The sequence below is a fragment of the Thamnophis sirtalis genome, unplaced genomic scaffold, assembly GCF_051295495.1.
Source record: "Thamnophis sirtalis isolate CommonGarterSnake01/CBP01778 unplaced genomic scaffold, rThaSir2_p1.2 scaffold_15, whole genome shotgun sequence".
Lineage (NCBI taxonomy): Eukaryota > Metazoa > Chordata > Lepidosauria > Squamata > Natricidae > Thamnophis > Thamnophis sirtalis.
This window is the reverse complement of record NW_028261395.1, coordinates 23735115-23757668: the sequence shown is the minus strand read 5'-3', so window position 1 is coordinate 23757668 and position 22554 is coordinate 23735115. Positions and strand designations below refer to the sequence as shown.

Here is a 22554-nt window from a genome sequence, read left to right as displayed (position 1 = left end):
TATGCAGCCCCAGAATGGAATACAAGTTTTAGACTAGCCCTTTTACTATCACAAGGAAAATATATTCTAAGGTTAGCCAATCCCACTGAAAGTATAAATCTGCAATCCTCTCTCAATTGTCAGTCCTTTCCCAGGTTATATTTTTTAAGAATCCTGAGCTACTTCTGCAGTCATTTGTAAAGTGGTTTTCTCATGTTTCTACTCTGATTACAGGATGCAGGGCCCAAGAAGCAGGCTGAATGCCAGGCGTATGCCAAAAGTATCAGAAACCTAATCTATAAACACACTATGTAGAAACAGTGTTTATCCAACACCAGCAGAGGGTTGGCTATCAGCGACTAAAAAAAGAAACCAGCCAGAAGGATTATGCAATATGCTTTATTACTTCTGGATGAAAGAGGCAAGAGCCTGCAAGAATTTTGCAGAAGATAACAAGAAAAAGAACCAACTGCAAACAGGTACCAATCGTTCTGTTTATAATTAACAGATTTAATTAACAGATTAACAGAGTTGGAAGGGATCTTGTAGGTCATCTAGTCCAACCCCCTGCCCAAGGAGGAGACCATACAGCCTATACCAGTGGTGGGATTCAAATTTTTTTACTATCGGTTCTGTGGGTGTGGCTTGGTGGCCATGGCATGGCTTGCTGGGTGTGACTTTGTAGGTGTGGCAGGGGAACGGATACTGTAAAATCCCCATTCCCTCCCAATCAGCTGGGACTCGGGAGGCAGAGAATAGATGGGGGCGTGGCCAGTCAGAGTTGGTATTTACCGGTTCTCCGAACTACTTAAAATGTCCACCACTGATTCTCCAGAACTGGTCAGAATGTGCTAAATATTACTCTGGCCTACACCATTTCTGACAGCTAGCAGTCCAGTCTCTTCTTGAAAGCCTCCAGTGATGAAGCTCCCACAACTTCCGAAGGCAACTTCTGTTCCATGGGTGGATTGTTCTCACTGTCAGGAAATTTCTCCTTACTTGTAGGTTGAATCTCTTCTTGTTCAGTTTCCACCCATTGTTCCTTGTCTGGCCTTTGAGTGCCTTGGAAAATAGCTTGACTCCTTCCTCTCTCTGGCAGCCCCTCAAATATTGGAAGGATGCTACCATGTCTCCCCTAATAATAAGTGTAAGAAGAATGAACTCTTGTTATGTAGCTTCCTCAGGTCTTCGTTCTACTAAAATACAGGTAGCTCTCAACACAACCATTTGTTTAGTGACTCACATAACATAAATGTTGCTTAGCAACAGAAATGTTCAGAGCTCAATAGTGGTCAAAATTCGAGATCTCATGGCTCATGGCTAAAAAGAAATCTTTGGAGCTATCTAGGAACCTGGATATCTGCTGGGGCACCCAGGTATGGCTGAAAGGAAGTTTACACGTCCCAATGTTTTCCTCCCAGGCAATGAAAAACAGCTCCCCAAAACCTGGTTTTTGGTGAGCTTGAAGGACTTCATGCAGGGAGAAAATTCAGCTGCATGAATCAAATCCAGAGACTCACTACCTCACTACCCTTCCGGCCTTCCGCAAAGCGACTAAGACCTGGCTGTTCCGGCAGGCCTGGGGCTGTTGAGTTGTCCAGCCCCACTTCAGGTTTGTGACTGTTGTGTAATTTTAAACTGTTGTTTATTTTTTATATATCCCCCCTCCCTTTTACTGTAAGCCGCCCTGAGTCTCATTTGAGAGTGGGCGGCATACAAAATTTAATAAACAAACAAACAAACAAACAAACAAACAAATAAATAGTAGACTGGGGATAAAAATATGGATGTCTTCTCTTCTTTCAGAACACACAGATTTATTTAAAGCAGGGATAATGGCCTCAGGCAAAACTAGCTGTTTTGCCACTGCAGAGAGTTATCTCGGATAGACTGAAGCCATCCAGACATATATGCCCATCTTCACTGTGAAGATGTTCGATACTGTGATTTTTCCAATTTTCTATAAAAAGAAGGGGGGAAAAGAAGACATCACTGAGTTCTAAGAGGTCAATGTGATGCTTGTTAAGCTAAAAATGTCCTAGGAACAGAAGTGGTATTCAGCAGGTTCTGACCAGTTCTGGAGAACTGGTAGTGGAAATTTTGAATAGTTTTGCAATATCCTTCCCCTGGAGTGGGGTGAGAATGGAGATTTTACAGTATCCTTCCGGTGGTAACATTTTTTGAATCCCACTACTGCCTGGGAAGCAGTTTTATCAGCACCATGTCAGCTATTCCTCCTTATGTACCACTCAGGGCCAAGGAAGCATCCCTGAACATTGCCTGAAATCAGTAACAGGTTGGGTGAAGGCAAGCAAACTGAACTCTTAGCCAACTAGCACAGTCTGAGCAGAAACCGGATCTGGGGAACGGAGAGCAGGCCTGCAACGTGGATATGCTCCTTCAACCTCACCTGGATTCCCTGGATCGCTGGGTCATGCAGAGGTTGCAGGGACAAAGAATTTCACATAGTCACACTGATGCACCAGCTGCATTGCTTCCTGAGGTGGTTGCATTTGAGAATGATCACCCCTGCCTCAGTTACATCCTCTCTTGATTATTGCAATGTGCTCCAAAGGGGGGCTACATCATGCTTTTCAGCAAGAAAGACGTAAGCAATGTTGTGCACTTGTGTTTGTTTGTTTGTTTGTTTGTTTGTTTGTTAAATTTATTTGTGTCCCATCTCATCACAAGGTGACCCTGGGTGGTTTAAAAAGCAATATGTATGTGTGCAGTGGTGGGATGCTGCCAGTTTAACAACTGGTTTGGTGAGCATGCGCTTTGCATGTATGTGTGTTTTGTGTATGCGTGCAGTGCTGAAAATGGAGCATTTAGAAGCTCAGCTGCTTACACTCCAAGTCAGCAATGGTAAGTAAAACATTGGGGGGGGGGATCAGCTTTGTTGCGCAATTGAGATGAGCTGGAAAGCAGGAAATAAAGGACAGGATAGAGCAGGGGTGGGTGGGCGTGGCCAGATGATCTTTGGAGCTACCGCTTCGCCCGAACCAGCTGTGGGTATGTATGAATGTGTCTGTATGTGCGCACACACATACATACTTATTTCTATATATCAAATAGCAATAGAAAGAGAGAGGAGCAATTTAGAACACTAGTTATATGCTGTAGGAAGTTAGCACACAACCCCCTCCTAAGGAAAATAAGATATTTTAGGAAATATTAAAAGGACAGAATGTTTCTCCTAAAAGGGAGGCAGAAACTCATCCCCCACATCTTTGTCAATGGGCCATTAAGGCCTGAGCCAGTCTATTCTACATAACAAAGATCTATCTCCTTTAGGCAGAGTGATAGTAGGAATTGCCCAAATCCCTTTCATTACATCATCACCCAGCCAGAATCAACCAAGCCTAGAACTCAAAGACAACCTACAAAGTTATTCCTGCATGGCCCCATGGGAGTCTGACAACCAATCAGAATACAAGCTCAAATTCAAAGCAGAACAGAGGGTACAAATCTATCTCTATTTCTCACCCATCTGCCTTTTTGCCCAGGACTTCAAACCCATGTGGTCCTGTTCATCAATAAAACCATCTTTCCAAGCAGTCTCCATGTTCCGGCGTCTTTCTTCCCACTTGGAACTAAACCCAGAAGGATATTCCTTCTAACAATGCAAAATATAATTATTAATGGAAAACCGAACTCTTTTGTTTCCAGAAAGGTCAGCGGGGAATCACCGTGTGAACAGAAGTATAGAGCAGCCATGACCAATCTGAGCACCCATTCTTCCCACAATCCCAGTCCAGAGAGGAAAAACCTTTATGAGACCCCAGCACTGTCCGAATTGCAGAGAATGGTATGGGCCAGAGGAGGATCTGACAACCATGTGGACCAAGTGTGGCCAAACCTCTACCTTGGAGATGCGTAAGTAGGATGGTTGCTTAGAGGCATTATCTATGATAACTCTCTTTTTCAAAAGTGTCCCTTCACCTCCAGAGATTCAACAGAGGTAAGGAAAATAGGGCTCATTGCTGTGGTGAAATTTCATTTTTTTTACTACTGGTTCTGTGAGCGTGGCTTGGTAAGCGTGGCAGGGGAAGGATACTGTAAAATCTCCATTCTCTCCTGATCAGCTGGGACTCAGGAGGCAGAGAATAGATGGGGTGGGGCCAGCCAGAGATGGTATTTGTCGATTCTCCGAACTACTCAAAATTTCTGCTACCAGTTCTCCAGAACCTGTCAGAACCTGCTGGATTTCACTCCTGACTCATTGGTACATTTTCCCCTCTAATAGGAGAGTCCACAAGGCACAATTATAAAAAGCCAGGATGGTGGTGGGGATAATGCAATCAAGGCTGGTTTTTCTCTGCATCACATCTTGACCTTTTGGGACCATAACCTTAGATACCCCTCTGAAGATTTCTGCCATAATGTATTTATCTTCTTGAGAAGGAGATGGGAAGTCAACCCATTCTTACCACTTAGAGTCCTGAGAAGGGAGGAGACCCATTGTTGGAAGTCTTGGAACGACCCATTGTAGAGAGCCCAATAAAATGAACTGGAGTCAGCAGCTTTGCCCACTCAATTTTGATTTATTTATTCACTTGTCCAGTGTTTCCCTGAAAATAAGATTGGGGCTTATATTAATCTTTGCTCCAAAAGATGCATTAGGGCTTATTTTCAGGTTAAGTATTTATTTTGGGGAAAATATGGTATTAAATGCATCCGTCTGGCTAATGATTTTAACTGGGGCTTATTTTGGGCTTATATTACTAGCATCCTGAAAAATCATGCTAGGGTTTATTTTCCAGTTGGGTCTTATTTTTGGGACTGTATTTATTTAGCAACATTTATAAACTACCCCAATGTGACCAACTTGGTTAATTAAAAGACCAAGGAACTCCACTCATTTCATGTTTCTGATAGCTAGGGATTATTGAAACTTTCTGTGAAATAGTCAAAGGAGGGTGATTTTAATAAGTCTTGGGCATCTTATTCATCATCAAAGCTGACACCAGGCAGTGCATAGAACATCACAGAGAAGCAGTGCAAGATCAGACTAAATTAGTAGACCAGTGAAATGTGGACATAATATAGTTATATTTCAGCAAGGCATTTGACAAAGTAGACCACAACCTACTTCTTCATAAGCTAGAAAAAAGTGGAATAGATAGCTTCACCACCAGATGAATTCACAACTGGCTGACAAACCATAGTCAACCAGTAGTCCTTAATGGGTCTAAGTCTACATGGAGAGAAGTAAACAATGGGTACCATAAGGTTCCATCTTAGGCCCACTATTCTTCAATATCTTCATAAATGACTTAGATGAGGGAATAGAAGGAGAACTTGCCAAATTTGCAGATGATACTAAGCTGACAACAATAACTAACACCCTAGAAGATAGGCTCAAGATCCAGTTGGATCTTGACAGACTTGAACACTGGGCCCTATCTAACAAAATGAAATTCAATGTACAGAAAAGTAAAGTCCTACACTTAGGTAAGAAAAACCAAAAGTACACATATAAACTGGGTGAAACCAGGCTAAATAGCAGTTACTGTGAGAGGGATCTTGGAGTCTTAGTGGACAACCAGCTAAACATGAGCCAGCAGTGTGTGATAGCAGCCAAAAAAGCCAATGCAATCCTAAATTGGAATAACAAACAGAGGAATACAATCAAAATCAAATGAGGTATTAATATCACTCTATAAAACCCTAATAAGACCACACCTAGAGTACTGCATCCAGTTTTGGTCACCACATTATAAAAAAGATGTTGAGACTCTAGAAAAAGTGCACAGAAGAGCAACCAGGATGATTAGGGGACTGGAGACTAAAACATATGATGAACGGTTGCAGGAACTGGGCATGGCTAGTCTAGTGAAGAGAAGGACCAGGGGAGACATGATAGCAGTCTTCCAATATTTGAGGGGCTGCACAGAGAGGAGGGGGGCGTCAACCTATTTTCCAAAGCACCTGAAGAGCAGACAAGGAATAATGGATGGAAATTGATCAAGGAGAGGTTCAACCTTGAAATAAGAATAACTTTTCTGACAGTGAGAACAATCAACCCATGGAACAGAAATTGCCTTCAGAACTTGTGGGGGTTTCAGCACTTGAGATTTTCAAGAAGAGTCTGGACTGCCATCTTTCAGAAATGGTGTACGGTCTACTGCTTGAGCAGGAGGGGGAGGGGGTATTGGACTAGATGACCTATCAAGTCCGTTCCATCTCTTTTAATCTGTTATATAAAAATGTGGAGAATTGCCAAGAGTTGGACATGGTTGAATGGATGATGTCATCATAATCAGCATGTTATTTTTCACCTTTTTAAAATTACCTTGGCTACTTGGACCTGTATGGATTTCAACTCCCAAAATTCTGGGTGTCCAAGGTTGAAATATACTAATCTAAGATATAATGCAGATATAAGTTTTTTTTAAAAGGATGTGGTTAGTTGCCCTCAGGATCCCCAAATTCCAGCAAAATCTTGGAAGTCTTCAATTCCATGTTAAATAAATGAATGGCTGAGTCGCCATCTGTGTGCAATGAAACTGCACAGACCTAGAATGGGTGGAGTGTAAAGAACCACATATCATAGGAAAACGTGCTAAATATTTGGTGGCCAAAGATCAGAGGAAGCCTGGTAGTACGTTTTCTCACTAGCACATTTTAATAAATGCATAGAGGTAAGTCCTTGTGAGCTCCTGAAAGCTTCTCCATTTAATTATGTTCGTTAGTCTGAAAACACATTACCAGTCTCCTGGATTCTGTATACCCTGCTAATTGTTTTCATCATCCACACCGAAGAATCATTAGACAGACGTTCACTGGAGGATAATTAAAAATCAGAGCCATCATGACTCTGTCAAACCATTCCAATCGAAACGCTAGCGATGATTCTAGAACATCTGGTCTGTAAACCAGTGATGGAGGAGAATTCCAGGCCCAGGGGCTAGTGAGGGAACACTGTCAATCAACCCATATTTCCTGATCAAAGCTGAACATTTTTCACTTTGATCAAGCGAGTTGCCCAGGGCTTACAAACATCACAGCCCCTGAACAAGCTAGGAGAATTCCTGGAGGCCCTTGTCCCAGCATTGAGAGGAAGAAAAACAAATTATGCTTGTTTCTTTTTCGCTTCAATAGCTAACCAGGAAGGAGGCAACGAAGTGGGCAGTGATGGATCTATTACTCCTGGACTGAGTGGGTTGTTCAGACCCAGGCTTCCCCAAAAAGCACAAAGCAGATTCCTGGTCCCGGAAAAAACCCTTTTATTAAACAAATGTGAATTCCTCTCATTCACATTCAGCAAAGACCTGGTAAAGTCTTTCAAAGGTGAAGTTATGACCACAGACCTTATCTAGCTTGGAAATCTGCCATGTAAATATTTTCCAAACGCAGTGCAGTGCAAGGAAAGACTTGGCACAGAGTCTCTGAGATTCACGGACAGATCTTCACACTCCTGAAACAAACTAACAAATGAACAAATGAATTGTTTCCTGCAAAATCCCACTCCCCTATCGCTCCTCTTTTATTTCCTAATGGAGGGGCCAATCACCTTCCACCAGAGGTGGGTTACTGTCAGTTCGGCCCGGTTCAGTTGAACCGGTAGTGGGACGGAGCAGCTGAAAGCAAACTGATACGGTGGCTCTTTTGGCCTGCCTGCCGGCCTGTGCTCTATACCTGTTTTCATGACAAATTGTGCACACAGACAGCATGCGGTGCCTGTGTGAGCTCCAACAATCAGCTGGTTGTTGCAGGGGTGGTGGATTGCACACGCACACACAGCGTGAGTCAGGTGTGCACACAAACGGAACCCTCACACGCCTAATCAGCAAACTGGTAGTGAAGGTAAGTGCAACCTACCACTGCTGTTCACCTGTGGCTTTACTCCCAAGTCGACCCTGATTTCTTAGCTGTTCTTCTCTTCTGGAAGCTCTGTGCATGCACATGCTGGGAACAGGTTCCAGTTGTTCCTCTGCCTCACTGCTGTCTAGCTCTGAAGACAGCTGAGAACTGCCAGATGGCCTTGGCCCCCTCTCTGCTTCTGATGCAGAGCTCTCGTCTGAGCCTTCCCCAGCCTCCAGGACTGGCCTATACTCCTCCCCGATCTCTTCACTGTCTGACTCTGCTTCCAGCTTCACTGGCCACTGGCAGGCCACTACACAGGTTACAGGTAGCTGAAATTCATTTGATAGGAGCCCCTGTGGGCTTCGGCATGATATTCAACAGTATCCAAGAAGTGATTTGTTTATTTTATATTTATATATTAGACTTAAAAGCCACATCCCTCACAAAGTGATTCTGGTGTCCAAATAATAGCAATAGCATGTAGACTTATATACTGCTTCACAGCACTTTACAGCTCTCTCTAAGCAGTTTACTTGCCCCCAACAATCTGGGTCCTCATTTTACCAACTACAGAAAGATGGAAGGCTGAGTCAGCCTTGAGCCTGGTGAGATTCAAACTGCCAAATTTCAGGCAGACAGCCAGCAGTCAGCAGAAGTACCCTGCAGTACTGCATTCTAACCACTGTGCCAGTGCAGCGCTAAGACATAAAAAACTGTATGAATCTCTGAGTACGAGGTAAAGTAACATTTAACATTCAGAATAACTAAATCTGTGGCAGCATGCTTTTCTGTGGGGCCCAAATGAGTCGGCAGAGCCAGGTCTTCAGGTGTTTGCAAAAGGCCAGGAGAATGTGGGGGGCACCACACTCCCTGGGGGGAGGGGAGGGAAGCTGTTCCAAAGGATGGAAGCAATTAATAGAGAAGGGTCTCTTCTTGAATCCTGCCAGTCAAAGTTCTTTAATTGATGGCTTTTGTAGCATACCTTCTCTGCTTGACCAGGCGGGGTGGGCCGATGTAATGGGGCGAAGATGGCTCTCCAGTTTTCCTCTTTTTTGATTGTCTTTTGACAAGCCTTGATTGTCTTTTGATAGATGGGCAGCAAGAAGTAAATCCATTCTTCAGAGCATTGGCATCACTCATATCCTTAATGCAGCCGACGGGCCCTACAACATCAACACTGGAGCTCGTTATTACCGAGACCTGCCGATTCAGTACTATGGAGTGCAAGCTTTCGATGACAATTCGTTTGACATAAGTGTCTTCTTCCACGAGGCTGCCGATTTCATACACAAGGCCTTAAATACTGTAGGAGGTAAGAGGAGACTTTTAAAAATGAGGAATGGCACCCCAAAAAAGGTTGTGCTTTCAGTGCTGGTTATGGAAGCTGGAAGCTATTGCTTATTATGGTTCAGGAAAGCTTCTCTGGACAGGGATAGGATTCAGTCAGTTCGGAATGGTTCATGCAAACCAGTAGTTCCAGCAATCAATTGGCCTGCCCACCCACCTCTGTGCTAGTCTGTCCTATATTTCCTTTGTTTGAAGCCCAGCTGATAGGCGTGGCAGAGCGGATTGCCATGCCTCAGCTGTTTTACTCACCAGGGCTGCAGTAGAAGGTAAGTTTTAGAGATGTTTTTAAATGGACTATGCTCAGCAAACCAGCTGTTACATTGGTTGAATCCCACCACTGCTTCTGGCCCATAATTACCAAAGGTTATAATGTGAAAGGAGATTTGTTTAATTCTTCATGCTTAGAGTGGGGATTTTTCTACACCAAGTAAGTTAAAAAAAGAGAGTGTCTTGGAAACTTGGAAAAGCAACCTGATCTAAAGTTGAGTTCAGGTTCTGAGAACTTCATAGAGACAACCATGCTAACTCTTGGGAGCAATGCAGAATTGGTTCAAAATAATATTCCAAATCTTCCCAAGAGCCCAGACTGTTCAACAACAACAACAACAACAAGCATAGCTTTGTTTTTCCAATTTTCAGCTTGCTTCTCAATTACTTCTTTCTTATAGCTGAATATAAGAAAGAAGTAATTGAGAAGCAAGCTGAAAATTGGAAAAACAAAGCTATGCATAGCCAATACTTGAAAAGTATTGAAGGCAAAGTTGACCAAAAACTAACTTGGAACTGGTTAAGATCAGGAGCACTGGAAAAAAAAACCAGAAGACTTTATTTTGGCAGCTCAAGGACAAGCCTTAGCCACAAACTGCATGAAGGCAAAAATTCAACATGTTACTACCAACAGCAAATGTCGCCTCTGTAATGAGAAACACGAAACAGTCGACCACTTGATCAGTGGGTGCAGCAAAATTTCACAAACTGACTACCTACAACGCCATGACCACGTTGCTAAGACCATTCACTGGAAATTGTGCCAAAAGTTTGCATTTGAATACAGCAAAAACCACTGGGACCATCAGGTTGAGAAGGTTTTAGAGAATGAGAAAGTCAAGATCTTGTGGGACTTCAGAATCCAGACTGACAGGCACTTGGGGAGCCAGATGTTTTAATTAATTAATTTAATTAATTAATTAATGCAATATTGCATTAATTCCACTGACAATAATCCTACGAAACACAAAACTGGGATACCAAATCTCAAGCCAAAATGGCAAGATAAACCATGACTTTAAAATGTATCCGAAAAGCCCCACTGAACTTAAATCAATACTCAACACAGTTCAACTGTTCAGCAGTGACATCAAAATGAACTTTGGACTTCCCAGGGGGGCGTGGCCTGTTGCCGAGGAGGGCTCCACCGAGCTCCTCAGAGATCTGGTCTGTATATCTAAATAAGATCATAGATAGCACCCCTTTTTGGCTAAGAAAGGGGCAGGGAGGATAGCCCCGTAGGTTAGGATCTAATCGTAAGCCACAGCCTTTTTTCTTTTATGGCTGTGGAAAGAGATTAGATCCGGCCGAAGCGGAGCTTTTATCTCCAGCCATTTCTTCTCAGCTGCCTTTTTTTTTTGGCAGCCCCAGACAGGCTAGCCCCCCCCCAGGACAAGACAAAGTTTTTTCAAGCTAGAATTGATACGGGCGGGTCCCACCCCTGTGAGATTTATGTTTTTATTACTATCGTAAATACCAGCACCATTCGTCTTAGAGACTTCTTTGTCTAAATAGACCTCAAAATGGCGATTTCTCTCCGTGGATGATTGATGTACTTAGCCGGTGTTATCTCCCTGCAGACTGCTCCTTAACAAAATAAATTTTTCTTTTTTGGAAATAGAGGGGAGCGAAGCTCTGCTTACTTGCTTATTTATTATGCCACCCAAGTCAAGGAAGCGTCTTGCTACAAAAGAATTTAAAGAAACACAGCCTTTGTCTCCTGTGCCTTCTGCTGGGGAACTTTTAACACAGGAATATCTCCTTAAAATGCTTAACGCTTTTAAGACAGAAATCAGGGAATTTGTACTGGAATTATATGATGATTTAAAATCTAAAGTTAATCAAATGAAGGCGAATACGTTTGCAGCTGTGTCTGCCCTGTCAGATTATTCTGCTGAAATAGAGAACAAATTGGAAAGTCTGGAGAAGGCTAACTTAAATTTGACTACCAATATTGAAATTTTACAACAGAAAATTAGAGACAATGAGAAACAGCTTATGGTGATAAATTTTAATAGGAAGGCATCTGCGATAAGGGTCAGGGGATTCCGTGAAAAGGAGCAAGAGAATTTGAAACAGACCTTTGCTGAAGCCTTCAGCCATGCGCTGGGAAGCCCGGGACTTAACTTTGATTGGCAGATTCGGAAAATCTATCGCCAGAACTCATTGATAGCGGAACAGCGACAGCTCCCGAGGGACATAATTATACATTTCTCTACAAAAGAATCTAGAAATGCGATCGTGCAAAAATTTCATAATAACAGGCTCCGAGTTGAAGGCCAAGACCTGATTGTTTTTAAAGATATTCCTTCTCAGATGCTGAAAGCAAGAAGGGATTACGCCTTTTTAACTAAGGAGCTTAGGAGCCAACAGATTCGATACAGATGGGAGGCCCCTGCCGGTATCACAGTTACATTTGAGAATCAAAGATTTCGTCTTAACTCTGTTTCGGAGGCTCAAGATTTCTATTGTAGGATTCTGAAGGCGGGACTTCCTGACGCGTTTGGAAGAGTGGAGAGACAAGCGGAAGGAGAAGCCGAGCGGTTGGCCATGTGGTTGCAAGATGGAGGGGGTAGCCCCTCCTCCCTCGGAGAAGTAGAAAAACGGAGATCGAGAATTTAGACATTTCAAAATGCTTGAGGACTGAATGGGGGCTTGAGACCTCTCCCCGGTAGAAAAAGCGGACTAATTTTTATCAGAAGGGAAAGCTGGGTGAAACTACTTTGAGCTAGATTTTAAATTAACGTTAGCATAAATTTGATAGTGGTAAACATCAGATAAGCAAGGGATGAGGGTAAAATTGACGTTGTTTAAAGCTTATCAGAACAGAAAGCCGGTTGGGATCATCTTAAGATAAGTGTAAAAAGAATGCAGAATGATTTAGGGTGTTTAAATTTTGTTAGAAGGGACTACTTTAAAATAGAAGGATAACTGATTCTTGCTGAAAGTATTATTTTATAAATTGCTCTGAATTACATTTTAAACAAATGCTAGTATAAATTTGATAGTGGTAAATATCAGACAAGTAAGGGATGAGGGTAAAATGCATGTGGAATGAACTACGTTATTTGTGGTAAACATCAGACAAGCAAGGGATGAGGGTAAAACTTATGTTGTTTAAAGCTTATTAGAACAGAAAGTCGGTTGGGATTATTTTAAGATAATGTGTAAAAAGAATGCTGAATGATTTATGTTGTTTAAACCTTGTTAGAAGGGACTATTTTAAAATAGAAGGTTAACTGACTTTTGCTGAAAGTATTATTCGAATATGTGGAATGACCCATGCTATTTAACTTTTACTTGAAGGGAAAAATATCAGACAAGTAAGGGAAAAGGGTAAAATGCATGTGGAATGAATTACGTTATTTAAATCCTATTTGAAGAGGAAGTTGGTTGGAATTATCTTAAGATAGAAATTGATTTCTGTGTAAAGTAATATTTGATTTACGCTGCTTTAAAGAAAGATGATTCATGCTGTGTAAATTTTACTAGAAGGGAAAGTTTGATTACTTGTCTGTAAAGTTATATTTGAATATATGGTATGAACCACGCTGCTTAAATTTTATCGGAAGGGATCATGAGGTTAAGGAAGAGGAACGGGAGAACCTACAGAAGGTTGGGGTAAATAGCAAAGAAGTAAGAGACGAGAATAAAATATAGATAGAAGGATTTATACTATTTAAACATAGATAAAGATGGGGGGCTGAGATCAACACAAAGAGTGGTTTCCTTTTTTTTTTTTTCCTTTTCTTTTTTCTTTTTTCCCCTTTTTTTTCTTTTTTCTTTGTTTTTTCTCTGTTTTTTTTTTCTTTTGATATATTACTTTTATTTTTTAATCCATATGTACACAAGATATTTTAGACAGAAGGTAGCGCCAGGTGTGGGCCCTGGGAAGTCGGGAGGATTAGGGATGGGGATTTGTGGGGGGTGGGGTGGGGGGGTGTTAACATAGCCTTAAAAAGAACAAGAATGTATTTATATACGGTGGTTTTTTTTTGTTTTTGTTTTTTTTTGTTTTTTTTATTTCTTTTTTTTTCCTTGGTTCATTTTACCTTTATCAGATCAAACAACACTCGAATAAAGGCATACACCAAGGAGGGAGGTAGAGGGAAGGAAGAGGGAGGAGTAAGGAAGGAGTAGGGGGAATGTAAGGAGTAAGGGGAATGTAAGGAGGGTGTCTGGGGAGTAAGGGGAGAAGGAAGGTTTGAGGGGAAAGGGAAGTAGGAGGGGAGTGTTAGAGGGAGAAAGGAAAGTTGGAGGGGGTAGATGGGGTGTATGGAGGATGGAAGGGTTAGGTGGGGTTGTGAATGATGAGTTGTGTTTCCTTTTTATCTGTTCGTTTTATTCCCTTTTTCTTTTTTTTTTCCTCTTTTCTTATAGTGAATACCCTGTATATAAATGATTGCAAATGGAATGTGAAAATTGAATAAAATATATTTAAAAAAAAAAAAAAAAGAACTTTGGACTTGAAAAATGTGCTATATTATCCATGCAGCAAGGAAAAATGGAAAAAACAGAAGGAATAGAACTGGGAAATGGAAATATAGTGAAAGCATTAGCAAAGGATGATGATTACAAGTACAAATTACAAATGTTGAACAGTAGTGGTAAAAGTGAATCCCCTTGGAAGATTCCTCATCTGATGTTGACTTCACCAATGTTCTCCTCATTTGTTGTTAGAACTGTTTTCCATTTTTGCATATTTGCTTTCAAAAATGTACAGATATTTTTGCTGATTCCAAAGTTTTCCAGACAGGTGTTAATCCAGCTGTGGGATAATGAGTCAAATGCCTTCTTGTAATCAATCCACGCCATATTTACATTTGTTTTTCTTTGTTTTGCATTTTTTAGTACCATTTTGTCTATGAGCAGCTGATCTTTTGTTCCTCTTGATTTTTTATAATTTCCTTTTTGTTCTACTGAATACAAACTGTTTTCCATCAGATGATTGAATACTGAATTTGCAAGTATCCTTGTAAAAGTTTGAACGTTGTTGGCAGACAAGTAATTGGGCTATAGTTGCTTGGTTCTGTGGCTTTTTCTGGATCTTTCATTATCAATATTTTCGGCCAGCTGTTAACCATTCTTCACTTGTTGCATTTTGAAGCATTTGATTGAATGGCCATGCAATGATGGAGGCTTGTCGGGTGTCTTAGCCAGTATCCATGCCGTTCATCCAGGGCAAGTGCACTCCAGTTCTTGACCTTCTTTGCTTGTTTTGCCACCAAGTCAGTTTTTATTACAATATTTTCCATCTTGTTTTGTGTTGTTTGTTGTGAATATCTTTGATTCAGGAGACAGTTTTGTTGTGTTCCACTGGGTTTTCCCACAGTTCTTTCCAAAAGTTCCAAGTTTTTTCTTTGCATAGGTGAATATTAGTTTGGATTCAATTTTCATCAAGGGATCGGTAGAAGAGGTGTTGTTGTTGTTGTTGTTGTTGTTGTTGTTATTATTATTATTATTGTTATTGTTATTATTATTATTATTATTATTATTATTATGTGGTTAATCTTTGGTGAGATTCACAGCCTTTCGGGCTTTTTGGTAACTCAGCTGTGAGTCGTGGGATTGCCGGAAGCTTTCCCCCTGCTTTTTAAAGCATTTCTTTCTTGCCTATTCACCCAAACCCGCAGGAAAAAAATGTTTTAAAAAGTGGGGGGAAAGTTTCTGATGATCGCGTGGATCAGCTGTGAGCTGTGCGATTGTCGGAAGCTCCCCCCCCCTCACTTTTTAAAGCATTTCTTTCCTGCCTAATGCCCAAACTGGCAGGAAAAAAATGCTTTTAAAAGTGAAAAAAGGGGTTCCATGACAATCAGCTGTGCCCTGCGATCGTGGGAACGTTTTTATCCACTTTTTAAAGAATGTTTTTACTACTTATTCGCCCGAACTGATAATAAAAAACTGAAATGCTTTAAAAAGTGAAAAAAATGGTTCCCACGATTACACAGCACAACTGAACTCCCCCCCCCCCACTTCTTAAAGCATTTTTTACTATCAGTTTGGGTGAATAGGTAGTTAAAAATGCCTTAAAAGTTTTAAAAAGTTGGCCACGCCCATCCAGTCACATGAGCCCCCCTCACCAAGCCACACCCACCAATCCACTCCCAGAGAACCGGTGGCAAAATTTTTACATTTCACCACTGAATAAAATCAATCATCTTCCTATCTATTCCTAGACATGTGTATGCATATAGACTCATGTCTTCAAAACAGACATTTTCTAAACAAATCATTAGTCTATTTAATTTTGGACTTCTAAATAAACCAATCACTTTTTTCTGTTTTCCCTCATCTCATTCCCATCCATTCTTTCTTTCTTTTTTTTTTTAAACAGAACTTTTTTATTTTATTTTTAAAAAAAACACAAATATGTCATTTGTCAATCATTAAGACATTGAAGTACATTTTTTTTGTTGTGTGTGCCCCTCCCTCCCTCCACCCCCCCACCCCCCTCCTCCTTCCCCCCCCCCCCGACTTCCCAGAACCCGTACACGGTATGGATTTTTAACTAACACAGTCTAAAATCTATTGAGAAAAAAGAAATAAAGAAATTAATGACATTCTAGATTGACCTTAGCTTCTTCTTACTGAACTGACTTTTAACAGTTTAAATCATTTCTGATCTTAAGATTCCCATCCATTCTTTCATGTCCCACAGCAGAATAATGTTTTCCCTGGATTGCATTCATTCAGAATATATTTTTTTCACCCAAAACATTATCATCATCATCACCACCACCACCACTACCACCACCATCGTCATGATGATGATGATGATGTGGTTAATCTTTGGTGAGATTCACAGCCTTTGGGGCTGGTTGGTAGCTCAACAGCTCGAGTCCTAACCAAGGACCTAGGAACCGTTAAGGTAACATCGGAGGATATAAGCTGTTCCAAGTTGGGTGGTTTTTTGTAGAATCAGAATGTTCATGTCTGATAAATTTAAAATTTCCAAATAGAGAGGTAGCCCTTTGGGTGTCCCTCCAAGGGCTCCAATTACAATCGGAACAACATATGATTTCTTTTTCCATAGTGGCGCAACTTCAATTTGCAAGTCCCAGTACTTTGTGATTTTTTCTTGCTGTTTATCTTCAATTCGTGCATCTCCAGGTATTGCAATGTCAATGAACCATACTTTTTTCTTTTCAACTATTGTTATGTCAGGTGTGTTGTGGGCCAAGTGCCTGTCAGTCTGGATTCTGAAGTCCCACAAGATCTTGACTTTCCCATTCTCTAAAACCTTCTTAACCTGATGGTCCCAGTGGTTTTTGCTGTACTCAAATCCAAACTTTTGGCACAATTTCCAGTGAATGATCTTAGCAACGTGGTCATGGCGTTGTAGGTAGTCAGTTTGTGAAATTTTGCTGCACCCACTGATCAAGTGGCTGACTGTCTCGTCTTTCTCATTACAGAGGCGACATTTGCTGTTGGTGGTAACATGTTGAATTTTTGCCTTCATGCAATTGTTGTTGTTGTTGTTGTTGTTGTTGTTATTGGCTTGGATTGTGCCGTGTGAACTTTGGACTTTTCTTGCCTCGTGAACTCTGTTGCATTGTGGATTTTAGTTTGCCTGAGTTTATTTTGAATGAGAAACTTTCAAGTACCTTGTGGACTGCTTGGCCATTGCTCTATGGACCAGCATTGGTCTGCTGGTGGCTGGACTTCATTGGGACAGTTCTGGGTTTTTGGTGGAGGGAATTGTTGGGGAATATTAATAAACTCACTAAACCAAGTAAGGTGTGTGCACGCGGGTGAGTGGGACAGCACAACTATGAAGAACCAAAGCTCAAATTTCAATAATAATGTAACCTCAATTTTGCGTAAATGCAGGCTAAGATTGTTTACCACATAAAACAGTTTAGAGAAATCAAAAAGCGTGTCTGAAGGATTGGGTGAAAAAAATCAAGATGATGCTTGTGATAGTTCAGTCGAAACTCTGCATGTGTGTCACAGCGCATAAAAATAAAGCAAACTTTGACGGCACCATCACAACCTTCATCTTGACTCTTTTGACCATTCCTTGTGGACACCCCTGGTGGACTATGAGTGGTACATGAACTATGTGCATTCAAAGTTGCTTTTGTTATGTCTTCCCAGGCAAGGTCTTTGTCCACTGTGCTATGGGACTAAGCCGTTCAGCCACTTTAGTGTTGGCGTACTTGATGATCCACGAAAACTTGACACTTGTGGAAGCCTTAAAATCAGTGGACTCTCACAGAGGTATCTGTCCAAACACTGGATTCCTCAGCCAGCTCCGAGCCTTCGACATCAAATTAAACAATGAAAAGAAGAGAGCTAACACTATGGCTAAAGGGGACTGAATAACTCTGCAAATACAGGAATTCTGCAGCATTGATGCTTTCATTTGGAATGATTCACTCAGCAAAACCTTTTTTCTGAGACTGGGAGGAAAGAAATGCTTCCTTTTATGACATAAAACTCATTGAGCAGAGTGAAAAATGGGAATAATATTAAATATAAAACTTAGAATTAACAGGATACTGAAGGGATGGCTAATGTAGAAAGTTAGCACCCACCCCTTTCTTGGAAGAATGAAATATCCTAGGAAATATTAAAAAGGCAGAATATTATATTGTCATGGATGAGAAAAGGAGAAACATGTTTTTAAAGATAAAGAGGCTTCGGGGGGAGGAGCCTGCCGCCGTCCGGAGCTCAACGAAGCTCCTGTCAGGATTCTGGTTCGTATATCTTATAAGATCTATAGATATCTCCCCTTTCTGGCAGAAAGGGGCAGGGAGAAGGTCAGTCGTTAGGATCTCTTTGTAATTCATAGCTTTTTTTTGCTGTGAATGGAGAAGAGGTTCAACATTAGCTGAGCTTTTACTCCGGCCAGTTTTCCGCGCTGCCTTTTTTGCAGCCCTAGGCAGATTGCCCCCCCCCCCCAGGACAAAGCTAAGCTATTTAAAAATCAATCCGGGCGGGGACCATTCCTGAGGAATTTCTTCCATTACTATCTAAAATACCAGCTTCAACTTCGCAAAAGGCTCCCTTTTTTTTTTAGCTGCGTCACAAGATGGCGATCTTGTAGCTTTTGTGTTTGATGTGACGTACTTAGTCAGCCCTACCCTCCTGAAGGCTTCTCCGTACTAATTGCTAAAAGATTAACTGAGGGGAGCAGAGACTTTGATTCTTGGCTCGCTTGATTGCTTGTCTTTTATTTTTACTCTGGAATGGCTCCCAAATCTAAACAGAAGCGCTTCCTTAATAACATATCTCAAAAAACTGCTATGAAACCGCTACCCTTGCCTCCTACACCCTCCACGGGAGATTTGTTAACACAAGAATTTCTTCTCAAAACGCTTAATGATTTCAGACAGGAAATTAATCAACTGATATTGGATTTATATGATCAATTTGATGCTAAAATTGCTCAGGCAAAGGAGGATATGATCGGAGTAATGACAGTCATGACAGATTATATTGCTGAAACGGAGGACAAATTGGAACTTTTGGAAGAAACTAACCTTAATTTGATATCCAAAATTCAAACGTTACAACAGGAAATTGAAAATGCTCAAAAACAACTTGTCATGATAAATTATAATAAGACTGCCTTCGCAATAAGAGTTAGAGGACTGCGTGAAAACCAACAGGAGAATTTGAAACAGATTTTCTTTGAGGCTCTTAGCCGCTTGGTGGGAAGTCCGGGACTTAACTTTGATTGGCAGATTCAAAGAATTTACCGCCAGAATTCGTGGGTAGCAAAACAGCGACAGCTTCCGAGGGACATAATTATATACTTTACCACAAGGGAATCCAGAAATGAGATAATACAGAGGCTTTACAGCAAGAGGTTGAGAATTGATGGACAGGACTTGATTGTTTTTAAAGAGATACCATCTCAAATATTAAGAACAAGGAGAGAGTACACTTTCTTAACCGAAGAACTTAGAAATTCTCAGATTCCATACAAATGGGAAGTCCCAGCTGGCATTACAGTTACATTTGGCAACCAAAAACACCGCATTAATTCTGTCTGTGAAGCCCGAGAATTTTACTATGAGACCCTGAAGGCGGGACTTCCTGACTCATCCGGACCTGGAGAGAGACAAGGAGAAGGAGAAGACAAGCAGCGAGACACGTGGCTACAAGGCGGAGGGTGTTGCTTTCCTCTTCCGGAAGGGCAGAAGACTAAAGAATAAAGACTTAGCGATGTTCTTAAAACTTTATGATTTCTGTCTGGGATAAAATGGAAAAGTTGTATATCGATGATGAGACATGGAGACTGAAAGAAGCGTTGCTGATTGTGGACACATATTGTATATAAGATTTGTTTGAACTCTAACTCAAACTGCGCATGAATTATTTTCCTAGGCGAGGAGAGCGGAGATTGCGATCTTTTTGAGTTGTGGTCAGGGACGAACGGAGTTGGGAGGCGCGTGGGAGAGGGAAGGGTAGCGAAAGCTTAATTAGACTACTTGGGGCTAGAATGCAAGCTGATGTTTGTTTGAGTTGCTATTTCAATATAAGGTCAAGAAAGATTGGTCGGAGAGTCTCCAGGAAGGTGGAGTAAATATGTGAGGAGCAATGGACGCGGATAAAATATATATGTGGATATGGATAAAGGCAGGGTGGAAGGTAAAAAATTTACATGTGGAGGTGGGTAAGGATAGAAAGGGAGATGTTGGAAATGAAAAATGAAAGAAGTACTTGAGTTTAATGGTTTTATAGAAAGGTTTGGATATTCGGATAAAAAAGAGATAAATTAAAGGTCTGAATAGATAGACAAAGCAATGAGACTTTTAGTTGGGGAACCCTAATTGATTAACTTACCTGGCTCTAATACAGTTTGAAACCCTGCAAGTAGTAAAATAACCGAAATTTGGAATGAGCTACATTGTTTAAGATTTACAGATGATGGGAAGCTGTGTTAACGTAGTGGGTTTATTGACCCTTCTTGTTTTTCTTTTCTTTTTGTGTGTGTGTGTGTTTTTTTTTCTTTTCTATTTTTTTACTATTCTCTTTTTTTTGGCTTTTCTTTTATTTATTTTTTAACTTTAAAGTTAGCTGGCTTTATTATACTCAAGTGCTTGTTAAAGAATTATGCCGGGTATGGGACCTGCGAAGCCGTAAGGGGGTTAGGGAGGGGGGATTATAGGGGGGAGGGTGGAGGGTGGAATTACAGTTTCAATTCTTAGAACAATAAGAATTCACTTGTATACTGCGGCTCGTTTTCCCTTTTTTTTTTCTTTTTCTCTTTTATTTTTTAAAAAAACAAACTGAATAGATTAATTGTAGGGATACACCAAAGTGAGGAGAAGAGGGAAAGAGGAGGGAGAAGTAAAGAGGGAGCGAGAGGGAATGTAAGGAGGGTGAGATGGAGGGAGGGGGAGATGTCTGAGGGGGAAGGGAAGTAGAAGAGGGGAATGCTGGAGGGGAGAAATGAAAGTTGGAGGGGGAGAAGAGAGGGTGTATGAAGGATTGAAGTGTCATGTTGGGTTTTTTTTTTTTCATGGTGGATTTTTTTCTCTTTGTTTTTTGTTACGCACAGTATATAAGTGATTGTATAAAATGAAAATGAAAATGAAATAAATAAAATGTACTTTAAGAAAAAAAAAAAAAAGATAAAGAGCAGCTCCTTGCCCCCAGCGGCAGTGGTGGATTGCTCCCGGTTCGGCCTGATTCAGCCAAATCAGTGGTAGCGGCAACAGGAGGCCCCGCCCACTTGCCAGGACGCTTCTGCACAAGCAGAATGTGTGTGCGTGCCAGATGCACGCTGTGTGCACATGTGCTCTTCCATGTAAATTGTTCTGCATGCATGCGCAGAACAATTTACAGTGAACTGCGCGTGCGCAGTAACTAAAATCCAAAATGGCAGCAACCAAGCGGCAGCGAGGGAACAATTCGGGGTCACAGCAGGCCTGGGTCACTACTGGTTCTGCGCCCAGGCCGGTTTGGCCTGGTTCCACTGCTGGTTCGGCCCAGCCCTGTGGATGGTGCCCACACAGAAACAGGGGGCTGGAAAGACGACAGCTACAGCTCTGTGATTGAAGGCCCACAGATTGCATGTGTTGTCTCTGTAATGCATGTAAAAAAGAGAGTGGCACCTCGATTATATGGCTATGGATGCTATCTTGATCTTTTTGACCCGTCCTCATAAAAACCCCAGAGGGTCTAGCTCATTTCCATCCTGGTCATTTATTACTAATTGTATCAATTGTATCAATTTTGTATGGTACATACAAAAAAAGAAATAGGGGAAAAAAACAGCCAATTCTGTCCTGTATTTGTTCATGTGTTACTTGTTTTCCAACGCTGTTTTAATTAGACGTTTCCACTCTGAGTCTAAAAGAAATACTGCCTGGCCGGAGGTAGGGGGTTGTTGTTCTGTAGGCTTATTTGCGGGGGAGGGCTTATATTTTTGCCTACCAGAAAAATGTGGCATGGCCTTATTATCAGGACATATCGTAATTTCGGGGAAACACAGTATCTATCTATCTATCTATCTATCTATCTATCTATCTATCTATCTATCTATCTATCTATCATCTATCTATCTATCCATCCATCCATCCATCCATCCATCCATCCATCCATCCATCAACCCACCCACGTACGTACGTACGTACGTACGTATCTATCTATCTATCTATCTATCTATCTATCTATCTATCTATCTATCATCTGCCTGCCTACCTACCTACCTACCTACCTACCTACCTACCTACCTATCATCCATCCATCCATCCATCCATCCATCCATCCATCTATCTATCTATCTATCTATCTATCTATCTATCTATTACTATCTATCTATCTATCTATCTATCTATCTATCTATCTATCTATCTATTACTATCTATCTATTTATCTATTTATCTATTTATCTATTTATCTATCTATCTATCTATCTATCTATCTATCTATCTATCTATCTATCTATCTATCTATCTATCTATCTATCTATCTATCTATCTATCATCTATCAACTAAAACCTAACCTACTTTATAAAAAATTATACAGTAAAAGAAAATGAAAATCCAAAACTCTATATTCAACTGTTTAGACAGAAAGAAACTTTATTTCAGCCATTGGTTTATTGGTCATATTGGTTGACCAATAAAAATCCATTCAAAAGAACAAATAAAACAAACTTAAGCTCTAACACGAATAACTATAGGCAACTATTT

At 41.0% G+C, this 22554-nt stretch overlaps 1 protein-coding gene across 2 annotated transcripts; it reads left to right on the top strand.

The window, feature by feature from the left end:
* The first annotated feature begins 212 nt into the window (after window positions 1-212).
* Window positions 213-22072, top strand: LOC106546017 (dual specificity protein phosphatase 13B). 2 transcript variants are annotated; one of them, XM_087702165.1, is made up of 5 exons: window positions 213-458; window positions 3649-3855; window positions 8880-9100; window positions 17500-18041; window positions 20996-22072. In XM_087702165.1, the coding sequence occupies exons 2-4, from the start codon at window positions 3695-3697 to the stop codon at window positions 17721-17723; spliced, it is 606 nt and encodes a 201-aa protein (XP_087558291.1). In that variant the 5' UTR covers window positions 213-458; window positions 3649-3694; the 3' UTR covers window positions 17724-18041; window positions 20996-22072. The 2 variants fall into 2 exon arrangements, with proteins under 2 accessions (XP_087558291.1, XP_087558292.1); XM_087702166.1 differs by lacking the exon at window positions 213-458 and adding an exon at window positions 1455-1591.
* The last annotated feature ends 482 nt before the right edge of the window (window positions 22073-22554 follow it).

What these genes read in the sequence shown, in the direction of transcription:
- LOC106546017 (XM_087702165.1), top strand. Translation starts at nt 3,695, where the DNA reads ATGACCAATCTGAGCACCCATTCTTCCCACAATCCCAGTCCAGAGAGG. An exon ending in AACCTCTACCTTGGAGATGC is followed by an intron (nt 3,856 to 8,879) that starts GTAAGTAGGATG and finishes GTCTTTTGATAG; the next exon opens with ATGGGCAGCAAGAAGTAAAT. An exon ending in GGCCTTAAATACTGTAGGAG is followed by an intron (nt 9,101 to 17,499) that starts GTAAGAGGAGAC and finishes ATGTCTTCCCAG; the next exon opens with GCAAGGTCTTTGTCCACTGT.